This window comes from Dermacentor albipictus, chromosome 5 (genome assembly GCF_038994185.2).
Source record: "Dermacentor albipictus isolate Rhodes 1998 colony chromosome 5, USDA_Dalb.pri_finalv2, whole genome shotgun sequence".
NCBI classification, from domain to species: Eukaryota; Metazoa; Arthropoda; class Arachnida; order Ixodida; family Ixodidae; genus Dermacentor; species Dermacentor albipictus.
This window is the reverse complement of record NC_091825.1, coordinates 116,666,296-116,687,716: the sequence shown is the minus strand read 5'-3', so window position 1 is coordinate 116,687,716 and position 21,421 is coordinate 116,666,296. Positions and strand designations below refer to the sequence as shown.

Here is a 21,421-nt window from a genome sequence, read left to right as displayed (position 1 = left end):
CAGCTCATCCTTGCACACATTCACTTGTGCCCACAGAATATGGCGCGCAGTCGGGATCTTATCACATTTGCACTTTATACTGCGTATCGCGGCAACGGCGATGGGTGAAACTCGTCAGGAGTGTCCATGTAATTGCTATTGCAATAAAATTGTTATGCAAGAAGTGTTTGGTTGCATGAATACAGAGCTCAAGTGCTCCTAAGAGCAGTGCACTCACAAACTGTTGTTCACAGTTATTATAGTCTTAGAGAGGTTCTCTCTATTTTCAGCCATCATCTTGTTCCCTAGGTGGGGAATTGTTCATAGGCAGCAGAGTTAAATATGGAGCAAACAATGCTCACAGCTTTTGAAAACAACACACGTCATTAACAGCGATGTGTTCTGTATGTTGACTGCTTCACTGTCTTATGAATGCATGGCGTGACACTACTGCTCTTGTCCGCCTACAGACCATGGCTCACACGGTCGCCTGCCTTACCTGTTTACGCGGAATCCAGCAGAGCTTCAGGGTGACATCATCCATACGTCACTCGTGAAGAGTGCCCGAGGCTTTGGCTTCACCATCGTGGGTGCCGACGAAAACGACTCCGAGGAGTTTCTTCAGATCAAGAGCATTGTTCCCAACGGTCCTGCTTGGGCCGATGGGAAGCTGCGCACTGGTGAGAACTCGTACCAGCACTCCTGCTACTGTTTAGAGGACTATAAACACATATATTGATTCTAACTAGAATGATAGAACCGGCAGTAAAACACATTGTGGGGCTAGTTGGTGCATAGCTTTCAATAGCTGAAGCGCCAAAAGTGACGGCACACAAGAAGAAATACAGACAGGACATACTGCGGCATACTGCGTTTACCACAGGCAGTGTTGTATCAAGCAATGAGGTAGCATCAATGTCTAAGTATGGCTGTCGATTCAGCGACCATCTTCCTGCCCTCTGCGCTATGATGTGGCTGCAGAGAGGCTGTGATAACTGGTCTGTGTTGTGTATCCATGGCTTCTTGCCAGTTTATCCTCCACTTGCCTCCCATTCACAAGTTTGAGCAATTGTAATGATACACATGATCTCCTCGTAAACAAAACTAATTGAAGCTGTCAGCTTTGCTTGTCCTTCATCCTACAGCGAAGCTGTTGAGGGATACTTTCCCCACTGTCGTGCCCGCATGTAGAAAAAAATCCCGAAGATAGTGCAACGCAGGGCTGACCCGTGGCAAAGGTGAAGCAGGCATTATGCACTCCCCATACTGGGGCCCATCCTGAAGATAGTACAATACTGGGCCGGTCCGTGACGGAGGGAAAGCAGGCTTGAAGCACTCCCCGTACGTCGGCCCATCTCAAAGGTAGTGCAATACCAGGCCGACTCGCGGCTGAAGTGCAGTTTGCCATTAAGGGGGCCCACATACACAGCTTCACTGGTCATCCTTCTTCACAGAGCGGAAGGGCAGTGAGTTCTTTTTTCCCCCCTACCATTTACCAGCTTTCGTTGCTACACTTAGAAACTTAGAAAGTAGTTAGAAACTTAGAAAGTAGTTCCTTGGTTTAGGATGCAATGAGGCAAGTGTTTGTTTTATTGTTCTGTTGTGGTACTAGCCGACTGTGGCATTACTGGTAGTGATGAGTTGGGGCAAAGAAAAAAAAATATTGAATAAGCTTTGCCATTAGTACAGTCGAACCCGACTATATCGAACCCGTTTACATCGAATTATTCCTTATATCAAACAATTTATGGACACGGTATAGTTACAATGAGTATATATAGCAAAAATTATGCATACATCGAACAAAACTAATAGCGACTCCCGATATATCGAACGTCAAGCGGCGGAAAGTGCCCCCGGAAGTTGGCTTTCCCTCGCGGTGAAGGGAAAACCCGGCGGCGCGGCTCCATCCAACCGCTCCCCCTATGCGACCGCGCTACCTCGGAGCCGCCGACACCTCCCTACAAAAAATGATCCTGGCCCGCCCGCCTGCAGCGCTTGCCCAGACAGCCAATCAGAGGCTCTTGTGCCCTCGTCATGCAAGTTGGCGAAAGTGCGAGTTGTCTCGCTGCTTATCTGATTCATTGTGTGCGCCTTCTCCCGCAGTGTTGCCGTGATGAAGCGTCAGAATTAGCCTTTCGTCGTGAAGCTCGAAATCATAAACCGGGTCGAATGCGGTGACAAGTCGGATGTCTCTGCAACGTACAAGATTCCGAGGTGCACTCTCGGCACGATCTTGAAGGGGGAAATTAGGGCTAAAGCGGCCTAACTCGCGACCCGGTGCCCGTAGTGCCCGTGGCGCCCGACGCGTATGCGCGGCCGTGTACGAGTGGTTCATCCAAAATAGCTTCAGCCGTACCGACTTCCGCGTGCTCGGTGATGACTGTAAATTCTGATTAATGCGACGAAGCCGTTGTCGTTGTTGCCGAGGTTTGGAGCCAGCTGTCAGAATTTCCGGAAGCTGTTGACGAATCAACGGTGCGTGAGTTAGTGAGCGCAAATGATGGTGTCGCGACCACGGTAGAGCCCGGAAACGAAGACTACATTGCCGACATCGTGCCGAGCACAACTGAAAATGGGCACAACGAGGAAAGCAACGACCATCTTTGGCCCACATCCTCCGAAGTGCGCTCGCACTAGTCCGGTGCTTCTGTGCGAAAGCGGAATGTTGCGGCCTCAGCTGCTCCGACTCCTTAGACAATGTGGGGAAGTGCGTGCCTCGCATGCAGCGAAATTGCCCAAGCAGAAGAAAATGCAGGACTGTTTCGTGCGAAACGAAGCTAGTTTCATCAATAAAGTGATTTTATAAATGGTATGTGCATTTATGACATCCAATTATTTAGCAGGCTTATATCGAATTATGCTCTGTATCGAACTGATAGGCGTTTTTTTGCGAGTTCGATATAGCCGGGTTCGACTGTATATCAAATTCATCAGTTGTGGGATGGTTGGAGCAAGCACTTAATTGACGGCTTGTAAGGTCCTTGGGTTTTACGAAAACAAGTTATGAAAAACCTTCGGTGTTAAAGAGTGAGGCAGTGTTGCCACAGTTACTGATTACTCAGTAGGTCTACTGCTTTTTCAATTTTTTAGTGATTCATTGAGAAAGCGTTGAAATATACTGAATTTTGGTATGGAAGAAAGGCTGTAGTGAATTATACTACATTTAGAAAAATTCCTTAAATTTTCTAATACTTTCTATGTAATATACTACTTTTTAAATAGATATATGCTAAAACATGATCAACTTGTATTTTGCATGAGAGGCAAGCTGTATGTGCCCTTTTTTATCTTTTTTAGGCTTAGGCGTATACAGTAGAACCTCGTTCATATGATTCTGTTACATATGATTTTCCAACACCAGTGTTCTTGATTGAGAACACAAAATATGATCCAATACAGTTATGCATCTTTTTTACTGGTTCATGTGTATGTTCCAGGAAAACACAATCTTTTGGCACCAACGTTCAGTACATTGATAAACGGTGATAATACGATATGTTTTCCGACTGCTAGGTCTCATGTAAACAAGTGGCGATAGGGGTGCACAATCGAAAACAGCAGCCACCCGCAGCAGCAGCTTCGCCACAACATGATCACCCACCTGCCTCATGTGAAATTGGCAGCACATACTCTGTTTCCTATTCTGGTAACAGAAAACCTCCTCCCATGCGGTCGCACGCCAGATTCACAGCTATAGGCGCCAACCCTATTGCGATAAGCACCTTCACTTATCTGTCTTGCAGTGCGTGGGGTGTAATGCGGTTGGAAGCATACTGTGCGCATTTAATAGGTGATAACCCAAACACACCGCCGTTTCCTGCTGCAAGCAGCTTGAAGTGTGTGTCATGTTTTACTCAGGCGGCATTGTGTTTCGGTGTCGGCCACCAGCTCGAATTTTCTTTTGGTTTCTCATCACTGTCTTGTCTTGAAACACTATGCAATAGGGAAACGACAACGTTCATTTGGGGTCGCTTGGGCTCCACCAGCTCAACGTGCATCGCGTCGGCGGTGTTTTGTGTGGCAACCTTTCGCACCGAGTGGGCACTGCTAGCCCAGGCTGAAATTGAGGAGTGCAAATGTAAGCTTACCGAAGCCGCGAAAATGACAATGCGCATGTCTTGCTGTTCGGCCCCACTAGCTGGACGCGCATCGGCATCTTGTGCTGCAATGATTCGTTCAACGGTTCGCATTACGTAGTTGTCAACTAGAATTGAGTCTGGCAATCTTTTTGTGACTTCGGATTGTATGTTTTCCCGGTTGGTACTTTATTTTCTCGTTTTTTTTTTTTTCAATACGTATAAATGGCGTTCTACTGTAGCCCAAAACCGACTGAACATATCAGGCTCCATGTACCAAATGTCATTTTAAGACCTTCCAGAACTGGTTTGAAGTTTGAAACAAGGCATATTTTTAAATAGCTACATGTTGTTTGAGATTAACTCTGCACCATATATTGCTCTCCTGCATTGTCAATGGAACATTGTAAAACTAAGAATAAGCATTGATCCATGCCAGCAAAATCTCTGTTTAAATTACCTCTTTTGCCAGCATAAGAAAAGAAAAGAAAACGCTACTGATTTCTACTGGTTTTTCATGCAAAAGTGTACTACTAGTAATTTTTTTATGACCTATGGCAACACTGGAGTGGGGGGCCACCGGTGTGATTGCCTGCTGTGCAGGGGGCAACATTTGTATTGTCGTTATCATCAGCATCACTCCCTCCTTCGTTCACCCTCGATGCAGGTGACGTGCTGGTGTACGTCAACAGCATCTGCGTCCTGGGCTACACCCACCAAGGTGTGGTGAGCCTGTTCCAGTCCATACCACCGGGCGAGATGGTGCACCTGCAGGTGTGCAGAGGCTATGCCCTGCCTTTCGACCCCGACGACCCGAACACCGAGATTGTCACCACCATGGCGGTCATGTCTCCCGACGACCCCATGGCACACCACCGACCCCGCCCTGATGACTACCAGGTACGTTTGTTGTGTGTACTTGTGTGCATTCCTTGCCTGTGTGTGTTAGCCGCGAGGATGAATCAAAATTGCCTGGAAATTTTTATGAGTGCAACACAGCACAAACTAAAGGACAACATTAGCTCTCAGAGAAATGCAGGATTCTTGTGAAACAGGCAGGACTAGCAGACTTTCATGATTAGCATTAGCTTTGCTCGTCTGTAGGACTTCTAGACTTCCTACTTTGGGGCTGGAAAAAAAGGAAACAGCAGCAGTGCGGAACATAGCTGCAACGCAGTAGGTGCATTTATCTTGTGTGCTTTGTGAAACATGTCGATTTGTTATCATAGGGATGGCATATGACTTTTTTAAATGTTTGTGTCTTCATCGCATGGCATGACAATTTGTCTTTATGAACTTGTAGACTTACATGTAAATATTAAAAGCTCTCAAATGTTTGTTTGAGCATCTAATGTCCTCTTACATTGTTTATTAACAGAAGGCTGGGCACACTGTGCAAGAGTGCCAAGTCGCAACGCCGTAATTATTTTTCTGTCTCTGAAACTATCACACTGATGCTCATGTCATTGAGGGAGCTTGCCTCGCACTCACCTGGTTTCTTTTACCGGCTCGCCAGGACATCTACTCAAGCAAGAGCTTGGAGGACCTGGACAGCACGGAGACGCGGACGCGGCCTGCAAAGTCTATGCCAGACCTGAGTGGTCCGGACAGGCCACGACCACAAAGGCACAACAGTGCCGACCTGCTCAGTGTCAGCGGTGGAGGGGCCCCGGACATCCTCGATTTCTCTGGGCCCGCTTCCCCCGGCACAGTGGGCGCCAAGCCGCAGACACTGACTGTGGAGATCGTCAAGGGAACTTCGGGCTTTGGCTTCACAATTGCAGACAGTGCCTATGGCCAGAAGGTGTGTGACTACAAGCTAGTTTTTGTGCAAATGATCCTTGTAAGACTAGTTCCGGGGGCTTCAGTCTCGTGAGTGAAAACCTTATGATTGTGTGTGTGTGTGCGTGTGTGCGCGCGTGTGTGTGTGTGTGTGTGTGTGTGCGTGCGTGCGCCCCACCGTGGTAGCTTAGTGGCTGAATGGTTGTGCAGTTCAAGGTCGCAGGTTCAATCCCGGCCATGGTGGCCACATTTCGACTGGCGAAATGCTAACATGATCCTATAGTTAAATTTCTTATTATTTCGTACTTATTAACTTTGACCAGGTGGTCAAAGTTAATGAACGGCATGCATGATGATGGGATCGTGGTTTTGGCACGTCATACCTCGGAATTAATTTTTTTTACTTTAGTCTTGTACTGTTGTAGCTACAACATGCTAACTAGCCCAAGCGTGCATGCTGCTTCAATTACATACCTTGCTCCGTGTCTTGAGCCCGCGTGTCCGACCTCGTGCAGGTGAAGAAGATTCTGGACGAGCCGCGCTGCCGGGGCTTGCAGGAAGGGGACCTGCTGGTGGAGATTGAGGGTCGGGATGTGCGAGGCCGCCCCCACACGGAGGTGGTGCAGGCGCTCAAGGACTGCCCCGTCGGGCAGGCGGCACGCATCACTCTGCACCGAGGCGGCTTGCGGCCAGCGCCTTCCTCGCCGGCTAAAGTCAAGGCTCGTGCTGCCAAGGTGCGTGGGTGTTTTGTCAGGCTTTCCTAGGTTTCGTAAGCAGTTGAAAAACATAGTTTTGTGCTGTGCCACCCGTACTCTGTGCCATTCAGCAGTAAAGTGAAGTAGCTGGTATGTCCTGAATGTGTTTTACGCTTACGAAGAAGGTGTGAGTTTGGTTGACTAGGCAGTGCACAGACCAGGCTGTACAGAAGCAGTGCTTCTCGGCTTAAAGAGATACTAAAGCGAAACAATAAATCAGTTTAGACTAATGAAGGATTGTTTGAGAAGCCTGCAGGCAGTCATTTTAAAAAAAATATTTTGATTATTAGATGAGAAAATGAAGGTCCAAGTAGCAGTATTTGGATTTCGTGCCGAAACCTCAGCTCCGGTACGTCAGCGTGACGTCAGGGATTCTAAAGTATGTTTTTGCATTTGGGCCGTGTTGGCTGAGTAAAGGTTCCCGAAACTTGCCATGTTTAATATTTGGTTCCTTTATAACACAATGTAGTCAATCTGTACCGCTATATATATTTAGTAGGCCCTAGAAAATGCCATCAAAAATGCACGACATCACAGCCACCAGGTGCGGTAACTTGAGTAGGCGTCGCCACCCGTATTTCGTTCTTGCGCTTTTTCTGGCTTGCCAGACGTCTTATCGTTGTAAGAGTGGTGTTTTTGGTGTTGTAGAAAGGCAATTTACTGATGCAGAAGAAATCATTTTTCACTTTAGTGTCCCTTTAACTGTGCAGTTTCTTCCAATACATTTTATATTTCTTGATGTGGCCTAATGAGAAAAGAAGGGGGATTAAAGGGCTCGATTTTGTTAATCATGACCGCATAAAGCCAACAGACAATGAAGCCAAGGAAAGCGTAGGAGAAGTTAGCTGTAGTTCAAATTGAAATGTAGAAAATAATGCAAAAAAATTGGAGGACGCTTAAGCTTCGCCTTCAAGAGTGGAACGCGACAGCGTTCCTGTCGACCCACCAAGGGGTGTAAGACAATGGGCTACGGCGCAGCGACTACGCGCCCTGCATCGGACGCGGTGAGCGTCGAGCAACGCAGCGTTCGGCGCGGCAACGAAATGTGCGCTTGAGCAAGCGACGCATGCCTGAGCCTTAGAAACAGCTCGTTTCTAAGGCAACACCGCATTCACTAGAGGCGCTTTTGTACCGCTTTGAAGCATCGAACTCGTGGCTTAGTGGTAGCGTCTCCGTCTCACACTCCGGAGACCCTGGTTCGATTCCCACCAGTCCATCTTGCAAGTTGTTTTTTTATTCATGAAGTGCCTGCTGGGATTTATCGCTCACGGCCAACGCCACCGACGCCGACGACACCGGCTTTTCTGCGGCACGAGCTCCTTAACGGTGTCGCGTTAAAAAGGGAAATGAAAGTAGACGAAAAGATAACTTGTTGCCCATGGGAGCCAAACCTACAACCTCTGCATTGTGTGTGTGTTGCACTACCAATTGAGCTACGGCGACAGCTCTCAATCCGTCCGCTAACTTGTATATTTATGTTTACTAGGTGTAGCCCTAGGTTTTTTTTTTTTTTTGCTCGATGGCGCCATGTTACGCTCAATCTTAGGGGAGTGGCTCTGAGTGGCACTGGCTAACACTCCTAGGGCTAGGTCTAGTAAACATAAATACCCAAGTTAGTGGACAAATTGGTAGCTGTCACTGTAACGCAATTGCTAGTGCAACAGAAATAATGCAGAGGTTGTGGGTTCGGCTCCCACCAGGGACAAGTTACCTTTTCATCCTCTTTCATTTCCCTTTTCTTCATTATTTTCTACATTTCATATTGAACTACAGGTAATTTCTCAGATGCTTTCCTTGGCTTCATTGTCTGTTGGCTTTATCTGATGTGACTTAGAGCGAGATGTATTAATTTTTCTTCTTACCTTAGGTTCGTCCCTCGGAGGACTTCCTCTCGAAAGGATCCAACTCGACCTTCTCACATTTCGCCCTCAAAAGTTACCACTCAGGTGAGAACCAAGAACTCCTTTCCATGGTGTGAAAACACGATACCTAGCCTTGATGCAATTGTAATGCTGTTTGTGTGCAGCTAGAGCTGTGGTTAGTAATCGCTAAAGTGCCTTGGTCAAAACAGTGTGTCGGCTGAGGCTGGAAGCAAACACCAAATTCTCAGCCACATCTGCACCACCATCACATACTCAGCGTTGTTCTTCATTACGTGAAAAAACCTCGCTCTGTTTGGCAATGTTTTAATGCAGTTGAAGGCAGAAGGTTGTGTGTGACATGCTCAAGTTTTGAGCTGGTGGCTTTGCGTCTTAGCTTCATTTGCAGTTTAGCACTCGTTTTGTAGGCTTGGTGGCCGATTTATTATTTGTACAGGTCTTGGTGCCCCTGCGGCTGATAGTGTCGCCCGCAGTGGAACGACGCTATCATGAAACGTGCTGGCAGCAGGGGTGGGGGGCAAATGCATCGTCTGGCCCTTGCTTCAATGTGCCTCGGGAACTCAAGATGACACAACCTGCAGCAGCAAACGTGCGGGAAGACAGTGCATAATGGTGCACCATCTCGGCTTACCAAGTCTTTGCACTTGTGGCACCTCCAAAACAGGATGCGCGAGCTGCGTACGCACTCAGCCACGCCGACAGCCAAGCACAACCCACATGCAGTTTTCGAAGTGACGACACAGCACGCTGCGTATTTTGAGAGATGTGTTCGCAAGGAGTCGCATGCAATTCAACCATTTGACCATCTGTGTTGAAGGCTTCCATTGTTGTCTTGGTATTCCTTTGCAGTGGCAGTGAGATTTTGTTGTATTGGAAACATGCAGAAATACACTTCATTATATTGAGGTTCAAGATATACTGTGTTCTATGAACAAGAAGCTAGAAAAAGTTCAATCCTACATTACGTTGAGGATTTCGTTGTATTAAAGTTTGTTATGTTGAGGTTTAACTGTAGTTGAATTATTGTTTTGTCTATGTTTGTTATGCCGAGATCATACTGTACAGGTATCTAAACTAAACAGAACAAGAAAAACAACCTGATACTGCTGCCTGATTCATATGGCTTCCACGTGTAACATTCAAGCATTGCCTCTCCTTTGCTGATGAACAAATTGATGGTATCCTTGTTTTGGCATCTTGTTGCTTAGGTTAAGTCTTGTCCTCGTGTACTCTTCCCAGACGGTTATGTACCAGCATTCCAAGGCCCATACCGGAGCAAAACGCCAACTGCCGAGCTGTACAGCACACGCGAGAAGGAAACCGTGGTGGTGAGCCGTCCCAAGACCCCATTGGTGGACACCCGGCATTGGACGTCGCCGTCCACTGACACCTCGGGCAACACTAGCGCCAGGCTGGAACAGCAGACGTCTGCTCCAAGTATGGACGACACACCGGTGGCCGGTGCATCGTCAGGCAGCTCTAGTCCGGCCAAACCACCCAGGACAGGTAAGACCTGGGTAGGGTCGAATTGGGCGTTACTCTGGCAATAATGTACTTCCTACAAACACGCTTGGAAGCACCCAAGGTGATCTGGCCCCACGGATGCGTGCCATCTGCTGTGGCTAGAGACAAGGGCCACAAGAGAGAAAGTGCTGAGAGGTGCAGGGATACGGACAGACCAACCAGCAAACTGCAAACGGTTAATTGCGAACGATAAGTTCCACAGGCTACTTACACAGCTTCTTCATGCGTTTCTGTGATGTAGCAAGCCATGCAATTTAAGGAAGAAAAAAAGAAGTTCTGCAGCTATAGCTGCTAAGGACACATGGCATCCGTCACAAGTAACATCATTATGTTTGTCATCATCATGATTCCTTTGCAGGAGTCTCCATAAAAATTTTCTGTTCCCACTCAAGGCTAGACCCTGGATCCATGACATGCGACTGGCGTTGACCCACGCCCGAGCGCTATACAAAAAAAAAAAAAAGAAGTGCAGCTTATGCACAAGTATATATGGTATTGCTCATTTGAGTTAAACAAATGAAAAATATGTATGCCTGCGATCTCAAAAAGGCAGAAAAACCATTTGATCTCTGCGCTGCCGATGAACGCACAACAATTGCGCATTGCTGCGTCTGCTGTACGTGGCCGCCTCCAAGGTGTTCAACCTTTGGGCAGGGCCAGCGAGACATTGCTCCCTTACCGTCTCCCTTTACCTTGCCTTTTCCCCTGTGTAGCTTCCAGCGTGCTAGTGGAAATGAAAGGAGAAAGAAACCAGCTCATTGGTCCCATAACTATGTCTAACTTCGCTTGTGTTCGAAGGAGTGGAAAAATGTTTGCTGCAGGAGATTCATTAAGCGAAGTAATTTAAAGCGATCTCATTGTATGATTAGTTAGAAGAGTGTTTAAGGACTCCTTTAATTTCCTTTGGCCATACTTCGGAAAAGCTTTCTGCTCTGCTGCTTTGCTGTTCAGCATTGTTGCGATTTATTGGTTGGTAAGCAAGAACTGAGGTGTTCACTGTAATTTAGTGGGGGTATTGGTTTGTCTCCTGAAGGGGGGGGGGGGGGGGGAGTACTGTGCTCGACACGCAGTTACAGCAAATTCTGAAATTACTGTCTCATTGAGATTTTGGTGCATATTAAACACCAGTTATGGTGCTGTCAGAAATGGTGGGGATCCTGCTTGTGGCAGCATTCATTAGCATCATCATCATCGTCATTTTCTTGTAAACGGTCTTTTCTTGGCACGAAATTGGCGCTGCAAGGTTTCTGGCATGCCATTTTAACGGTCCACATCGAGTTAGTATTTGCCTTTAGTGTCCTTTTAAGCATGTGAAATTGGACCCTCATAAAAAGTGCTACTGCAGTGAACACGTTAAGTCTGCTGCAGGATTGAGGCCTCTGTGAAAGATAGCCTGTTGCCCCTGTTTTTTGTCAGCTGGGCCCATTCATTGCCTGCAAATTTTTCTAATCTCACTGAGGAGATATTGGTGGGCCAGTTGGCCATTGCTGTTGTAGCATGGCACTTTTATGCAAGCGTGCAAACACGGAAGCTGTATTCTCAATAAATCTTTAGTTGCAGCTGAGCGCTTGTGTTTGTCTGGTTCTGTGCCTCTACATGTGTCTACAAGTGTGCTGCCCATTGCCTAACCTAATCAGACCATGTAAACCTCCTCATTCCAAGATTGCATCTATGTTCCTTCGACACAATAATAGGCCACTGGCTGTCTGTCCTGTCCTGTGCATTACATTATCTGTCCAACTCTGCGTCTCAGTCATTTTACAGGTGCAGATCATTTTCTGAAGTAGTTGGCATACAAATTTCGCTTTACTTGCTTGCGTTTTAGGCCAGTATGGGGCCTGGTACTTTGAACCAGCATCCCGCCAGCCGGAGTGGGCCGGTCAGAACTTCCGGGACACAACGATCCGGCCTGGAAATCCGAGCCAGCAGCAGCCGCAGGCACTGTCCCAGCAACAGCAGCAGCAGCAGCAGTCGCCCCGGTGGTACTCTTCTGCACAAGCTGACTATGGCACCACGTCTGTCTATGGTGCCAAGGCAAACAGTCCTGCGTGAGTACCGTATTTACTCGCATAATGATCGCACTCGCGTAATGATCGCACCCCTGAATTTTGTCGTCAAAATTCGATTTTTTTTATTTCCCGTGTAATGATCGCACCCGAACTTGCCGCAGCGATATGTGGTGTTCCAAGTCTAGCTAACAATGATCGCGCTTGCCATCTGTCGAATGCTACGCGAACGACTCGCCTGCACGCACCAAACATTCTTAAGTGGATGCCTCATTCCATTACTTTCATCACTTTCCGCAATTCCATGACAAAAAGAGGTACTACCAAACTTGTCTTTATTATGGGTAGGCTTTATAATAGTTGTGGTCAACAAAAACAAAAGAGGCGCGTCTCGATTCTTTTCATCTGCACTCGTGAGCACACAACAAATCGCGCGCGGCAATGATAGTAGCCACGTTTACATGGATACGTTAAAAGTGTACCCTATTCATACGCCGACGCTTGTAACACAGCTAAGATATTCGCCCACCCTTAGCGGAAACGTGCCGTGTTAGGACAGTAGGGAAACCGGTGCCGCAGTTTCCACAGCACACCGGCCATGTGTTTCTGTCACTGGCAGCTAAGTGCGCCCATCTGTTTCTGTCCCCTCAAAGTGGACATAGCTACGTTATTGCCGCAAACTTGCCGATGTTAACGATATTATTCATCACTGATACGGAAGAAACTGTTTCAATGCACGTAATGTACTCACGAGAAGAAAAAAAAATCGCGTTCGGCGTGTTCGGCGCGTTCGGCTTGCTCCGCCGGCCGCCATGTTTGTTTTGGTGTCCCGCACCCGCATCCCGCAGCAAACGCGGGACGAAAAAAAAATTTTTTTTTTTCGTGGGAAATTTAACCCGCGTAATGATCGCACCCCTGAATTTGTGTCAATTTTTCTGGCGAAAAAAGTGCGATCATTACGCGAGTAAATACGGTACTCACTATACACTTCTTCTTGGCCAAGGGGAGGGCGTTTCCTTTTCTTAATGTGTCCCTTGAATACTACAATCAAATCTTGTTGTGACGAAGCTGTATCCAACACGAAAATACATTTGTATAGGTGTTCACATTGGTGTCGGCCGAGAAAAAAAAAATTCATTGCCACGTCTTTGCAAAAGAAATGCAAGCATACATAATGCCTCTTGGGGGCTTGCAGTGCCGATGCATGGTATGTGAACAAAGTTAAACTATAAATGCAGTTTGCATCATTAATGCGCAGCGGTGTTATTCGCGTGATCACGTGGAATTGGCATTTTGGCTTGTCGGCTGTGGGCCAGCCAAGCCAAGCCATTGTCCACAACATGCCTGCGTGTTCAGTAAGGGCTATTTGAAGTTGCTCCTGATGAGTGTTTGACATTTTTTGCTATCAAAATCCATGTTTTGATTTGTGAGCGAAGATCTATTCACTTTGCTGTAACCTATAGCATCTTAAGTCTTGCGTTCTCAGTCCCATTATAGCAGTGGATTACTCATTGAAATGAAACTTGTCAACCAAAATTTGTAGGTTTATTTTGTTATATCTGATAATTTGTTATAGCCTTGTTCATTACATTAATGTTTCACTATTTTGATTGTTGGTGCCAATATGTCTGCTCCAGCAGATAGGTAGGATGTGATCTTTAGTTATAGTTCTGTGCTTTCTACAATTCTAGAAAAGGTTTACACCCTTTGAAGCTCATCTTGTCGACAAGCAATAATTGTCATATATCCTGCTCACACACTCCTTTTTACCGTTCGTGGCGGAAGCTTTCATATTAGGAATGCTATGTCACACTGATACACGCATGCCATTTGTCACTTAGTGTACTGGGAGGGCAGTATCAAAAAAAGGAAGTGCCCGCAAGATAGATGACGATTATTGTTTAGAGACAAGATAAGCTTCAAAGGATGCAGACTTTTCTTGGAGTGTAGTGGACATTTGCGTCAAAAGATGGCGCCATCCATGCTGCTGGACATAGCTCCAGCACTAGAGTGTTCCGCAAACTCTGATACTATTACAGACAAGCTTAAACTCTCCGTTGTCTCTTCCACCAATGTTTGCACAGCCATAGCTTGTGCTTTCTGTATGTTGCCACCACCAGGTCGCAGCTGAGTAGTCCAATCGTCGAGGAGCGACCGGCACTGTTGACGCCGACACAGAAGGACTGGCCGGGCCTGCCGGCTACAGACGGCCTCCCGCAAGGCAGGGGTTGGAGCTACAGCTCTCCCGACTATGGCTACACGAGATTGCCCAGCCACCAGTCGCCGGGGCTGCGGTCTCCACTGTCCTCGCTTACGCAGCAGCTGAACAACAGTCACGTGAGCGGCGGCAGCCCCTACTACGGCCTCTATGGTTCTTCGGCACTGGAATCGCCAAGCTTTGCACAGGTACGCCGACTCTTGCATTTGGGAACTGAGCGGCAGGCAGATTTTATTGTGGTGTTATGAAGCAGAAAGCGAAATGGCCTCATTGGCTTTTTGGCATATTTTGGCAGGCTAGTTGGTTGGACATGATTATGTGTGCTGTACAGATCTTGCGGATTGTGAATGAAGGACAGCAAAAGCACTTGTTGTTTTTCTCTTGTTTATAAATACTGTATACCATACATAGTAGTCATGTCCACAGTGGCACCATTGTGAGAGAGTGACCAGCTAAGGTACAGAAAGTCACAGGAATATAGAGAGCAAGAACAGCCTTTGCTGGGAGCCAGCGTTTTAACAAGTCTCTTTGTCGAAACACTGGCTCTTGGCCAAGCCTTTTTTTTTTTTGGTTCAGCTGATTTTGATTGCCTCATTGCTTAGAGAATTGAGCAAAGTACCTGTTCCTCCTCGCATCCCGCCTACTTCACAGGATGGTCTGTCGGGCCGCAAGCACTCGACCTCCTTCGAGCACGAGCAGCCTGTAACGTCAGCAACGATGCGTCTGGGAGCCGACACCCATGCGTCTGACGCAGTAGACCTGGTGGTGACGCTTCATCGGCAGGAAAGCGGGTTTGGCTTCCGCATTGTGGGAGGCACAGAGGAGGGTTCTCAGGTGAGTTTGGCTTCCCCGCCGTTCATGTTGTTTCCAAGTGCAACCTTGAAAGAGAGCTACTTTGTAGTGGCATTTCAATGTTGCTGGGACAAATTATGCTTCTGACTAGTCATGGTGCAAACCACCCAAATTGAGAGCCATGAATTGTGCTTAGGGCACATCTGACCTCTGAGATCGGGTGGCACCTACGGCAAGCTGAAGATTTCGGAGACCATGATCTCAGATTTGCATCATGTCTGCTGTTGCCTGTGTCGTTTGCTGTGGTGCTATTTCAATGCTGGTAATAAAGAAAACTTTATGATTACCAGCCCTGCAGCTTTGTCAGAATAGCTTCAGTAGTACAAGTGAGGCCACTTGTTACAGCTTATAGTGCAGGACCGTATATAACACTGTTTTTGTTTTTTTTTACTCCTGTTTACCCTGCTATAGAACTCAATGTATACACATACTGTTCACCGTGCAGCCGCGTGAGACGAAATGTTTTATTATAATGTGGCTGCCAGAAAATCCTGCGGTTAAGCGATGCATAGGCAATGGAGCAGAGGGCGGTGGGGTAGAGTACCGTATTTACTCGCATAATGATCGCACTCGCGTAATGATCGCACCCCTAAATTTTGTCGTCAAAATTCGATTTTTTTGATTTCCCGCGTAATGATCGCGCCCCGAACTTGTCGCAGCGATATGTCGTGTGCTAAGTCTAGCGAATAATGATCGTGCTTACCACCTGTCGAATGCTACGCGAACGACTCTTTAAGACAAGCCAAGCGGCCTGCACGCACTAAACATTCTTAAGTAGATGCCTCATTTCATTACTTTCATCACTTTCCGCACTTCTATGACAAAATGAGGTACAACCAAACTTGCCTTTATTGTGGGTTGGCTTTATAATGGCTGATGTCAACAAAAACAATAAAGGCCCATTTCGATTCTTTTCATCTGCTTTTGCACTCGTGAGCACGCAACAAATCGCGCGCGGCAATGATATTAGCCACGTTTACTCTGATACGTTAAAAGTGTACCCTATTCATACGCCGACGCTTGTAACACAGCTAAGATATTCGCCCACCCTTAGCGGAAACGTGCCGTATTAGCATAGTAGTGAAGACAGATGCCGCAGTTTCCGCAGCAGGCCCGTCATGTGTTTATATGTCACTGGCTGCTAAGCGCGCCCACCTGTTTCTGTCCCCTCAAAATGGACATGGCTACGTTATTGCCGCAAACTTGCCGATATTAACGATATTATTCATCACTGATACGGAAGAAAGTGTTTCAATGCACGTAATGTACTCACGAGAAGAAAAAAACATCGCGTTCGGCGCGTTCGGCTTGCTCCGCCAGCCGCCATTTTTGTTTTGGTGTCCCGCACCCGCAATCTCACATCTCGCAGCAAACGCGGTACGAAAAAAAAATTTTTTTTTTCGCGGGAAATTTAACCGGCGTAATGATCGCACCCCTGAATTTGCGTCAATTTTTCTGACAAAAAAAGTGCGATCATTATGCGAGTAAATACGGTATGTGTGTAGCCAGTGAAAAAGGAGCAGAAAAAAAATTAAAAATTCAGTGGCGATTGAGCGGTAAATGAGAGAAAAATGTGTGAGGGGGTCATTACATCGCATCTATTGGAGGTCCCAGATCCATGATTTAAGCAGAGCTCACCACATTGCAAAGTGTTGTGCCGGAGCTCACACGTCCTGCCTTTTCGAAGAGTGAAGTGCAACTGAAGGCAGTCCGGAGCAGACCACTGTCAGCTGCAGCATGTGCGCAGGCTTTGAAAATTGTTTCAGTTATATTGACGTACCGCTTATAGCACGGATATTTGCAACTCGGGCCTCTTGCATTATAAGAAGTCCGTGGTCTGTGTATGTACTACTAATTTATGATCAATTTTGCCAAAGTGAAATTTCGGTGCGCTTGGAATTTCGCAACTGACTGCAAAAGTGGAACTGCAAATGAAACAAGCCTAGCCTGTGCGCTTGCTGCGTGCGCAGGTCTCCATTGGTCACATAGTGCCTGGTGGAGCTGCTGACCTGGACGGACGGCTGATGACGGGCGACGAGATAGTCTTTGTGGACGGCCAGAACGTCCTGCATGCGTCTCACCACCACGTGGTCCAGCTCATGGGGGCCGCTTCTCTGAATGGATGCGTCACGCTGGGCCTCAGGCGGAAAGCGCGCTCATTGGGTGAGGAGGACACTGCTTTCTCGTTGGCTTGGATTCAGAGTGATAAATGCTGGTTTGTACTTCTGCAACAGCGACAGTGATGCTGGACATTAAACAAAATTATGGGGCTTAGCTTCCTGAAACTGCACGGGGGTTTTGAGTGACACTGTAGTGGAGGGGTCCGGATTAATTTTGACCAGCTGTGCATCTGTGCGTTAACGTGCATCTAAAACTAAGTGCACTGGTGTGCTTGCGTGTTTCCCCATTGGAATGTGACTGCCGGTAATATAACCCGCCACCTTGTGCTCCACAGCAGAGTATCATAGCCAGAGATGCTAAAAAGGGCAGCGCTAATGGGGTAGTTAATGAACGGGAGTAACGGTATGTGACAAGGCGTGTGTATTGCTCTTGTGCATCGGCCAAACCTTTCCTTGTCGTGCATTGTGTTTAAAAAATATGTTATGAGACCTAAGCACTTCTTATGAGTTGTAAGTGCAAAACCATTAATGTCCAATTGAAAGCTGCTGAGTGGTCGTTTGTGTTACAAACTTCTTGCGGGCAAGCGAGTGTGTTGACGCACTTGGTGTGCTTCAATCCGACTTCACCAGGATGCAATTAGAACGCAGGTGAGAGCGAGAGCGAGGGTGACGTAGTGTTGCGTTGATGCCCTCTTTCCTCATGCAAGACTTGGCATGCTGGTGTTCCGTTTTGCCTGCTCTGCTCCGTTGAGGCGCGCTCGTGCCATGGCATCACAGCCAATGGGAATTTAGGCTGCTACAGACACTGGACGCTGGCCTTTTCGCTCAGTGAACCATTTTATGCTTTTGCATCAAAGCTGCTGTCAGGTGAATGTGACACAACACAGCCCCTTTGTCTCTTCACTTCTGTCCCCTAGGACTGGTATTGTATCATGGCTAACATACCAAGTCAGTAGCATTCTAATCTAAATCGGATGCACACTTTTGTTGTTTTTTTTTTCGCAGTAGCATTTTGTTTATATAGACCTCATGAGCAAAACCTTTGTATGCAAGCAGTGTGTCGGAACGGAATGGGGGAGGGGATATTTTTGACGGGAACAAAAACGTAACTAAATTATTATTTATTATTTTGTTTCAGAGTGAAACCGAAATATTTTTTCATTGGTTCTTGGTTCAAGGAGAAAGTCCGCAATCTGCAACAATTGATGTCAGGCAATGTCAGCATAAAGCACATATGTCAGGCAGAGATAGTGCAAGCGATAGCCAGTCGAGCGCTCCACTATCTAAGCCTACCGTTCGGTGCACTAGCAGATTGGCATCGTAGCAAAACCTAGGGCTTGCTCACTGAAGAGCTTATCGTTTCGTTTTCTACGGGTACAACCCTTTGTTACCCAAGCTTTATTGTTTGTTTATGTTCATTTAAGTTTGTTTTATCGGAACAGCGGTCTCGCTTTTTGGCTCGATGACGTGCTGCTTCTGTGATCATGCTCAGTGACTCAAGGAACTGGGCATGATCTCAGTAGTAGTAGTATAAAACTTTTATTGTAGAAAATATCACGGGCGGTCTTCAAGCTGGCCGGTGCCCCTATTCTAGGGCTCAGCTGGCGTGAGCTCTTCAGTTCACGCTTTGGCAGGACCACATCACGTGGGAATGGGCCGCAGGCACCTCAAGAAAACATTAATGAAATCACAATGCAAGTGGTATGGGAGGCCTTGCTCTCCAGCTCGGAGGAGCTCAGAGGAGGGGGCTGCCATACTCCAGACATGATCTCAGAATTCATAATTTACTTATTGAGAAAATTAAATATTATGTTTTTATTGTTACTTTGCTTCGCAAATTTTTGCATGGAAACTAATACTGTTATGAACCCTTACGGATCTCGTTTCTTTTTATTTTTTTCGGAGCGAAATTGGAACTGAATTTTTTGCTTTAGAATGAAACTAAAACAATGAAAAACATTTCGTTCTGACACCCTGTATGCAACTGTTTGCTAAGTTTTTCATAAGTGAATACAAGAGCCCCTTTATAGTTCATAGGGATGACGACGTTCCTTCAGGGTGATGTGTATTGCAAGCAGTCTCACAAAGTCCTTTATCATTTTACAAAAGCTAAGAATAGTTCATTGTTCATGCCCTTGATCTTTTTATGATAGCCTCTGTGCTGAACTTGTTGAACATTCAATGATAACTGAATCAGACATTCAGTGATAGATCCAACACATTAGTTTAAGCTGGTATGCATTGATGTGTGACTTTATCAAAATTCTATCATAAGGTGACTATGCTATGTAATTGGCACCTCTCTGAATAATGGGACTGTTTTGTATTTTTCCAGTGGACTCTCCTCATCGGTTAAACAACTGCGAAGTCACGTATCCCTACAACGTGACTGTAATGCGTCATGAGAACGAAGGCTTTGGCTTTGTCATCATCTCATCAGTTGGGAAGGCGGGATCCACAATAGGTTGGTGTCTTGTTATACTTTTCTTTTGTGATTCGTTCAGTTAAACAAGTTTACATTCTGTGCTAAATAATAATATTTTGTTTGGTAGTTCAATAATGCAAACCAAAGTCTGCACTTTTAAAACCGAAACTGAATGATGATTATGCAAGTTCAAGTGTTTAATCAAGGTATCCCTTATTTTAGCACATATAGACTTACCAGAAATCCCGCGGCACAACGCAGTTATGTCGTATCAGCCAGGTTACTTGAAGTGGTGGACATTGTTCGCACAACATTGCACTGTGGCATTAGCTAATTAACAAGTATTAACTTTTAATTACTCACTTCAGGGCACATGTTGCAATTATGCAATTGTATGTTCTGTATGTTTGTGCACCCATATTTGTTATGTATATATCTCTTGTTAATTTGAATTTGAAAAAAAATTTTATTGAATTTGAAGTTGAACAGTAATGAAGCATTTATTTAACAGAGATCCTGTACTTAACGCCAGGTTTGAGAAATACGTCCTCAAATTCTGGGATGAAATGTATTGATGTTGCAGCGAAGGCTCATCGGCACTGTGGAAAAATGTAGTGTCAACGAGTATCCTTTCGAGTCAACTGCCTTCTTTCCAGGCCGCATCATTGAGAACAGCCCCGCGGAACGCTGTGGTCAGCTGCACGTGGGCGATCGAATCTTGGCTGTCAATGGGGTCAGCATCCTAGACATGCACCATGGCGAAATTGTCAACCTCATCAAAGTGTCTGGGCTGACTGTCGTCCTCACCATAGGACCACCCTTAGGTATGCATCGCTTCTTTAGTACAGTGAAATCTCGTTGATACGATTCGGCTAAATACGTTTTTCGGCATAATACGTTTTTTTTTCGTTCCCGGCCGATGCCCTATAGAGGTAAATGCATTTTTGTACGGCTAATACGATCGTATTTCCACGTCGGTTTGGATAATACGATCCCGGAAACGTCTTCTGTATGATGATAACATCAGAGCCAGTCCTTTGAAGCGGGTGGGCAGAGCTACTGAAATTAACATCGAGCGAAACAACAGGCACGGCGGACTAAAGACGCGGCGACGCGCGCTTTGTATGCTCGAGGTTTGGCCTGGCTCGGCTCAGCTAGAGTCCGGCCGTGCTTCTGCACAGCGCCTGCAGCAGTGTGGCGGCCTCTGGGAGCAATTTTCGCAAGCTCGCACACCAAACGCACCGCATCGTCGGCGCGGTTGAGGCGCTATTGGCGTTTTTCCGCGATGTGATGCGGAGCGCTGATTGGCCGGAGCAGCGCGTTCAAATCCCGCGGGGTAAAGCGCGCCTACCATTGGCTGCTGCGCCGGCGGCGGCGGCTGCTCAAATCCCGCGGGCTAAAGCGCGCCTGCCATTGGCTGCTGCCCGGGCGGCGGCGGCTCCTCCCTGTGATGGCGCGCTCGCGTCCCTTGCTCGCCTGCTTTCGAGCTGTTCATCGCCTAGCGCTATCTTTTAGATTATTTGCTCAGCTTTCTCTTTTTTTCGCTAGTTCTTCGCTGCATGCGATGCCGGCAAAGCCCAAGACAGTGCAGATGTTCGGTGCACGGGAGCGCGATATGCGTCTTGTACGAACATCGAACTTCCTATCTTCCGCAGCGAGTGCCGACTGCGTAGACGCTTTTCAGCGGCGAAACTGTGCTTTCGGCTGTCGCCAGTCGAAAATCCGACACACTGAGTGTGCCTGGAGCCGCAAGAGCTAATTAGAAGCTCCGCAGGAGCTTTCTAATAAAAAAAAAACACGT

General features: G+C 46.8%; 1 protein-coding gene across 5 annotated transcripts in view; it reads left to right on the top strand.

The window, feature by feature from the left end:
- LOC135916121 (membrane-associated guanylate kinase, WW and PDZ domain-containing protein 1-like) overlaps nucleotides 1–21,421 on the top strand; it is a 63,114-nt gene that overhangs the window by 16,523 nt on the left and 25,170 nt on the right. For 4 of the 5 annotated variants that reach the window (XM_065449364.1, XM_065449368.1, XM_065449366.1 and 1 more), the window contains 12 exons: nucleotides 450–659; nucleotides 4,726–4,958; nucleotides 5,575–5,862; nucleotides 6,356–6,574; nucleotides 8,463–8,541; nucleotides 9,715–9,981; nucleotides 11,825–12,047; nucleotides 14,126–14,411; nucleotides 14,875–15,057; nucleotides 17,022–17,238; nucleotides 19,531–19,659; nucleotides 20,277–20,444. In XM_065449364.1, the coding sequence (XP_065305436.1) occupies nucleotides 450–659; nucleotides 4,726–4,958; nucleotides 5,575–5,862; nucleotides 6,356–6,574; nucleotides 8,463–8,541; nucleotides 9,715–9,981; nucleotides 11,825–12,047; nucleotides 14,126–14,411; nucleotides 14,875–15,057; nucleotides 17,022–17,238; nucleotides 19,531–19,659; nucleotides 20,277–20,444 (2,502 nt within the window). The remainder of the gene's footprint in view (nucleotides 1–449; nucleotides 660–4,725; nucleotides 4,959–5,574; nucleotides 5,863–6,355; nucleotides 6,575–8,462; nucleotides 8,542–9,714; nucleotides 9,982–11,824; nucleotides 12,048–14,125; nucleotides 14,412–14,874; nucleotides 15,058–17,021; nucleotides 17,239–19,530; nucleotides 19,660–20,276; nucleotides 20,445–21,421) is intronic. The other variant, XM_065449365.1, reaches the window with a different exon arrangement.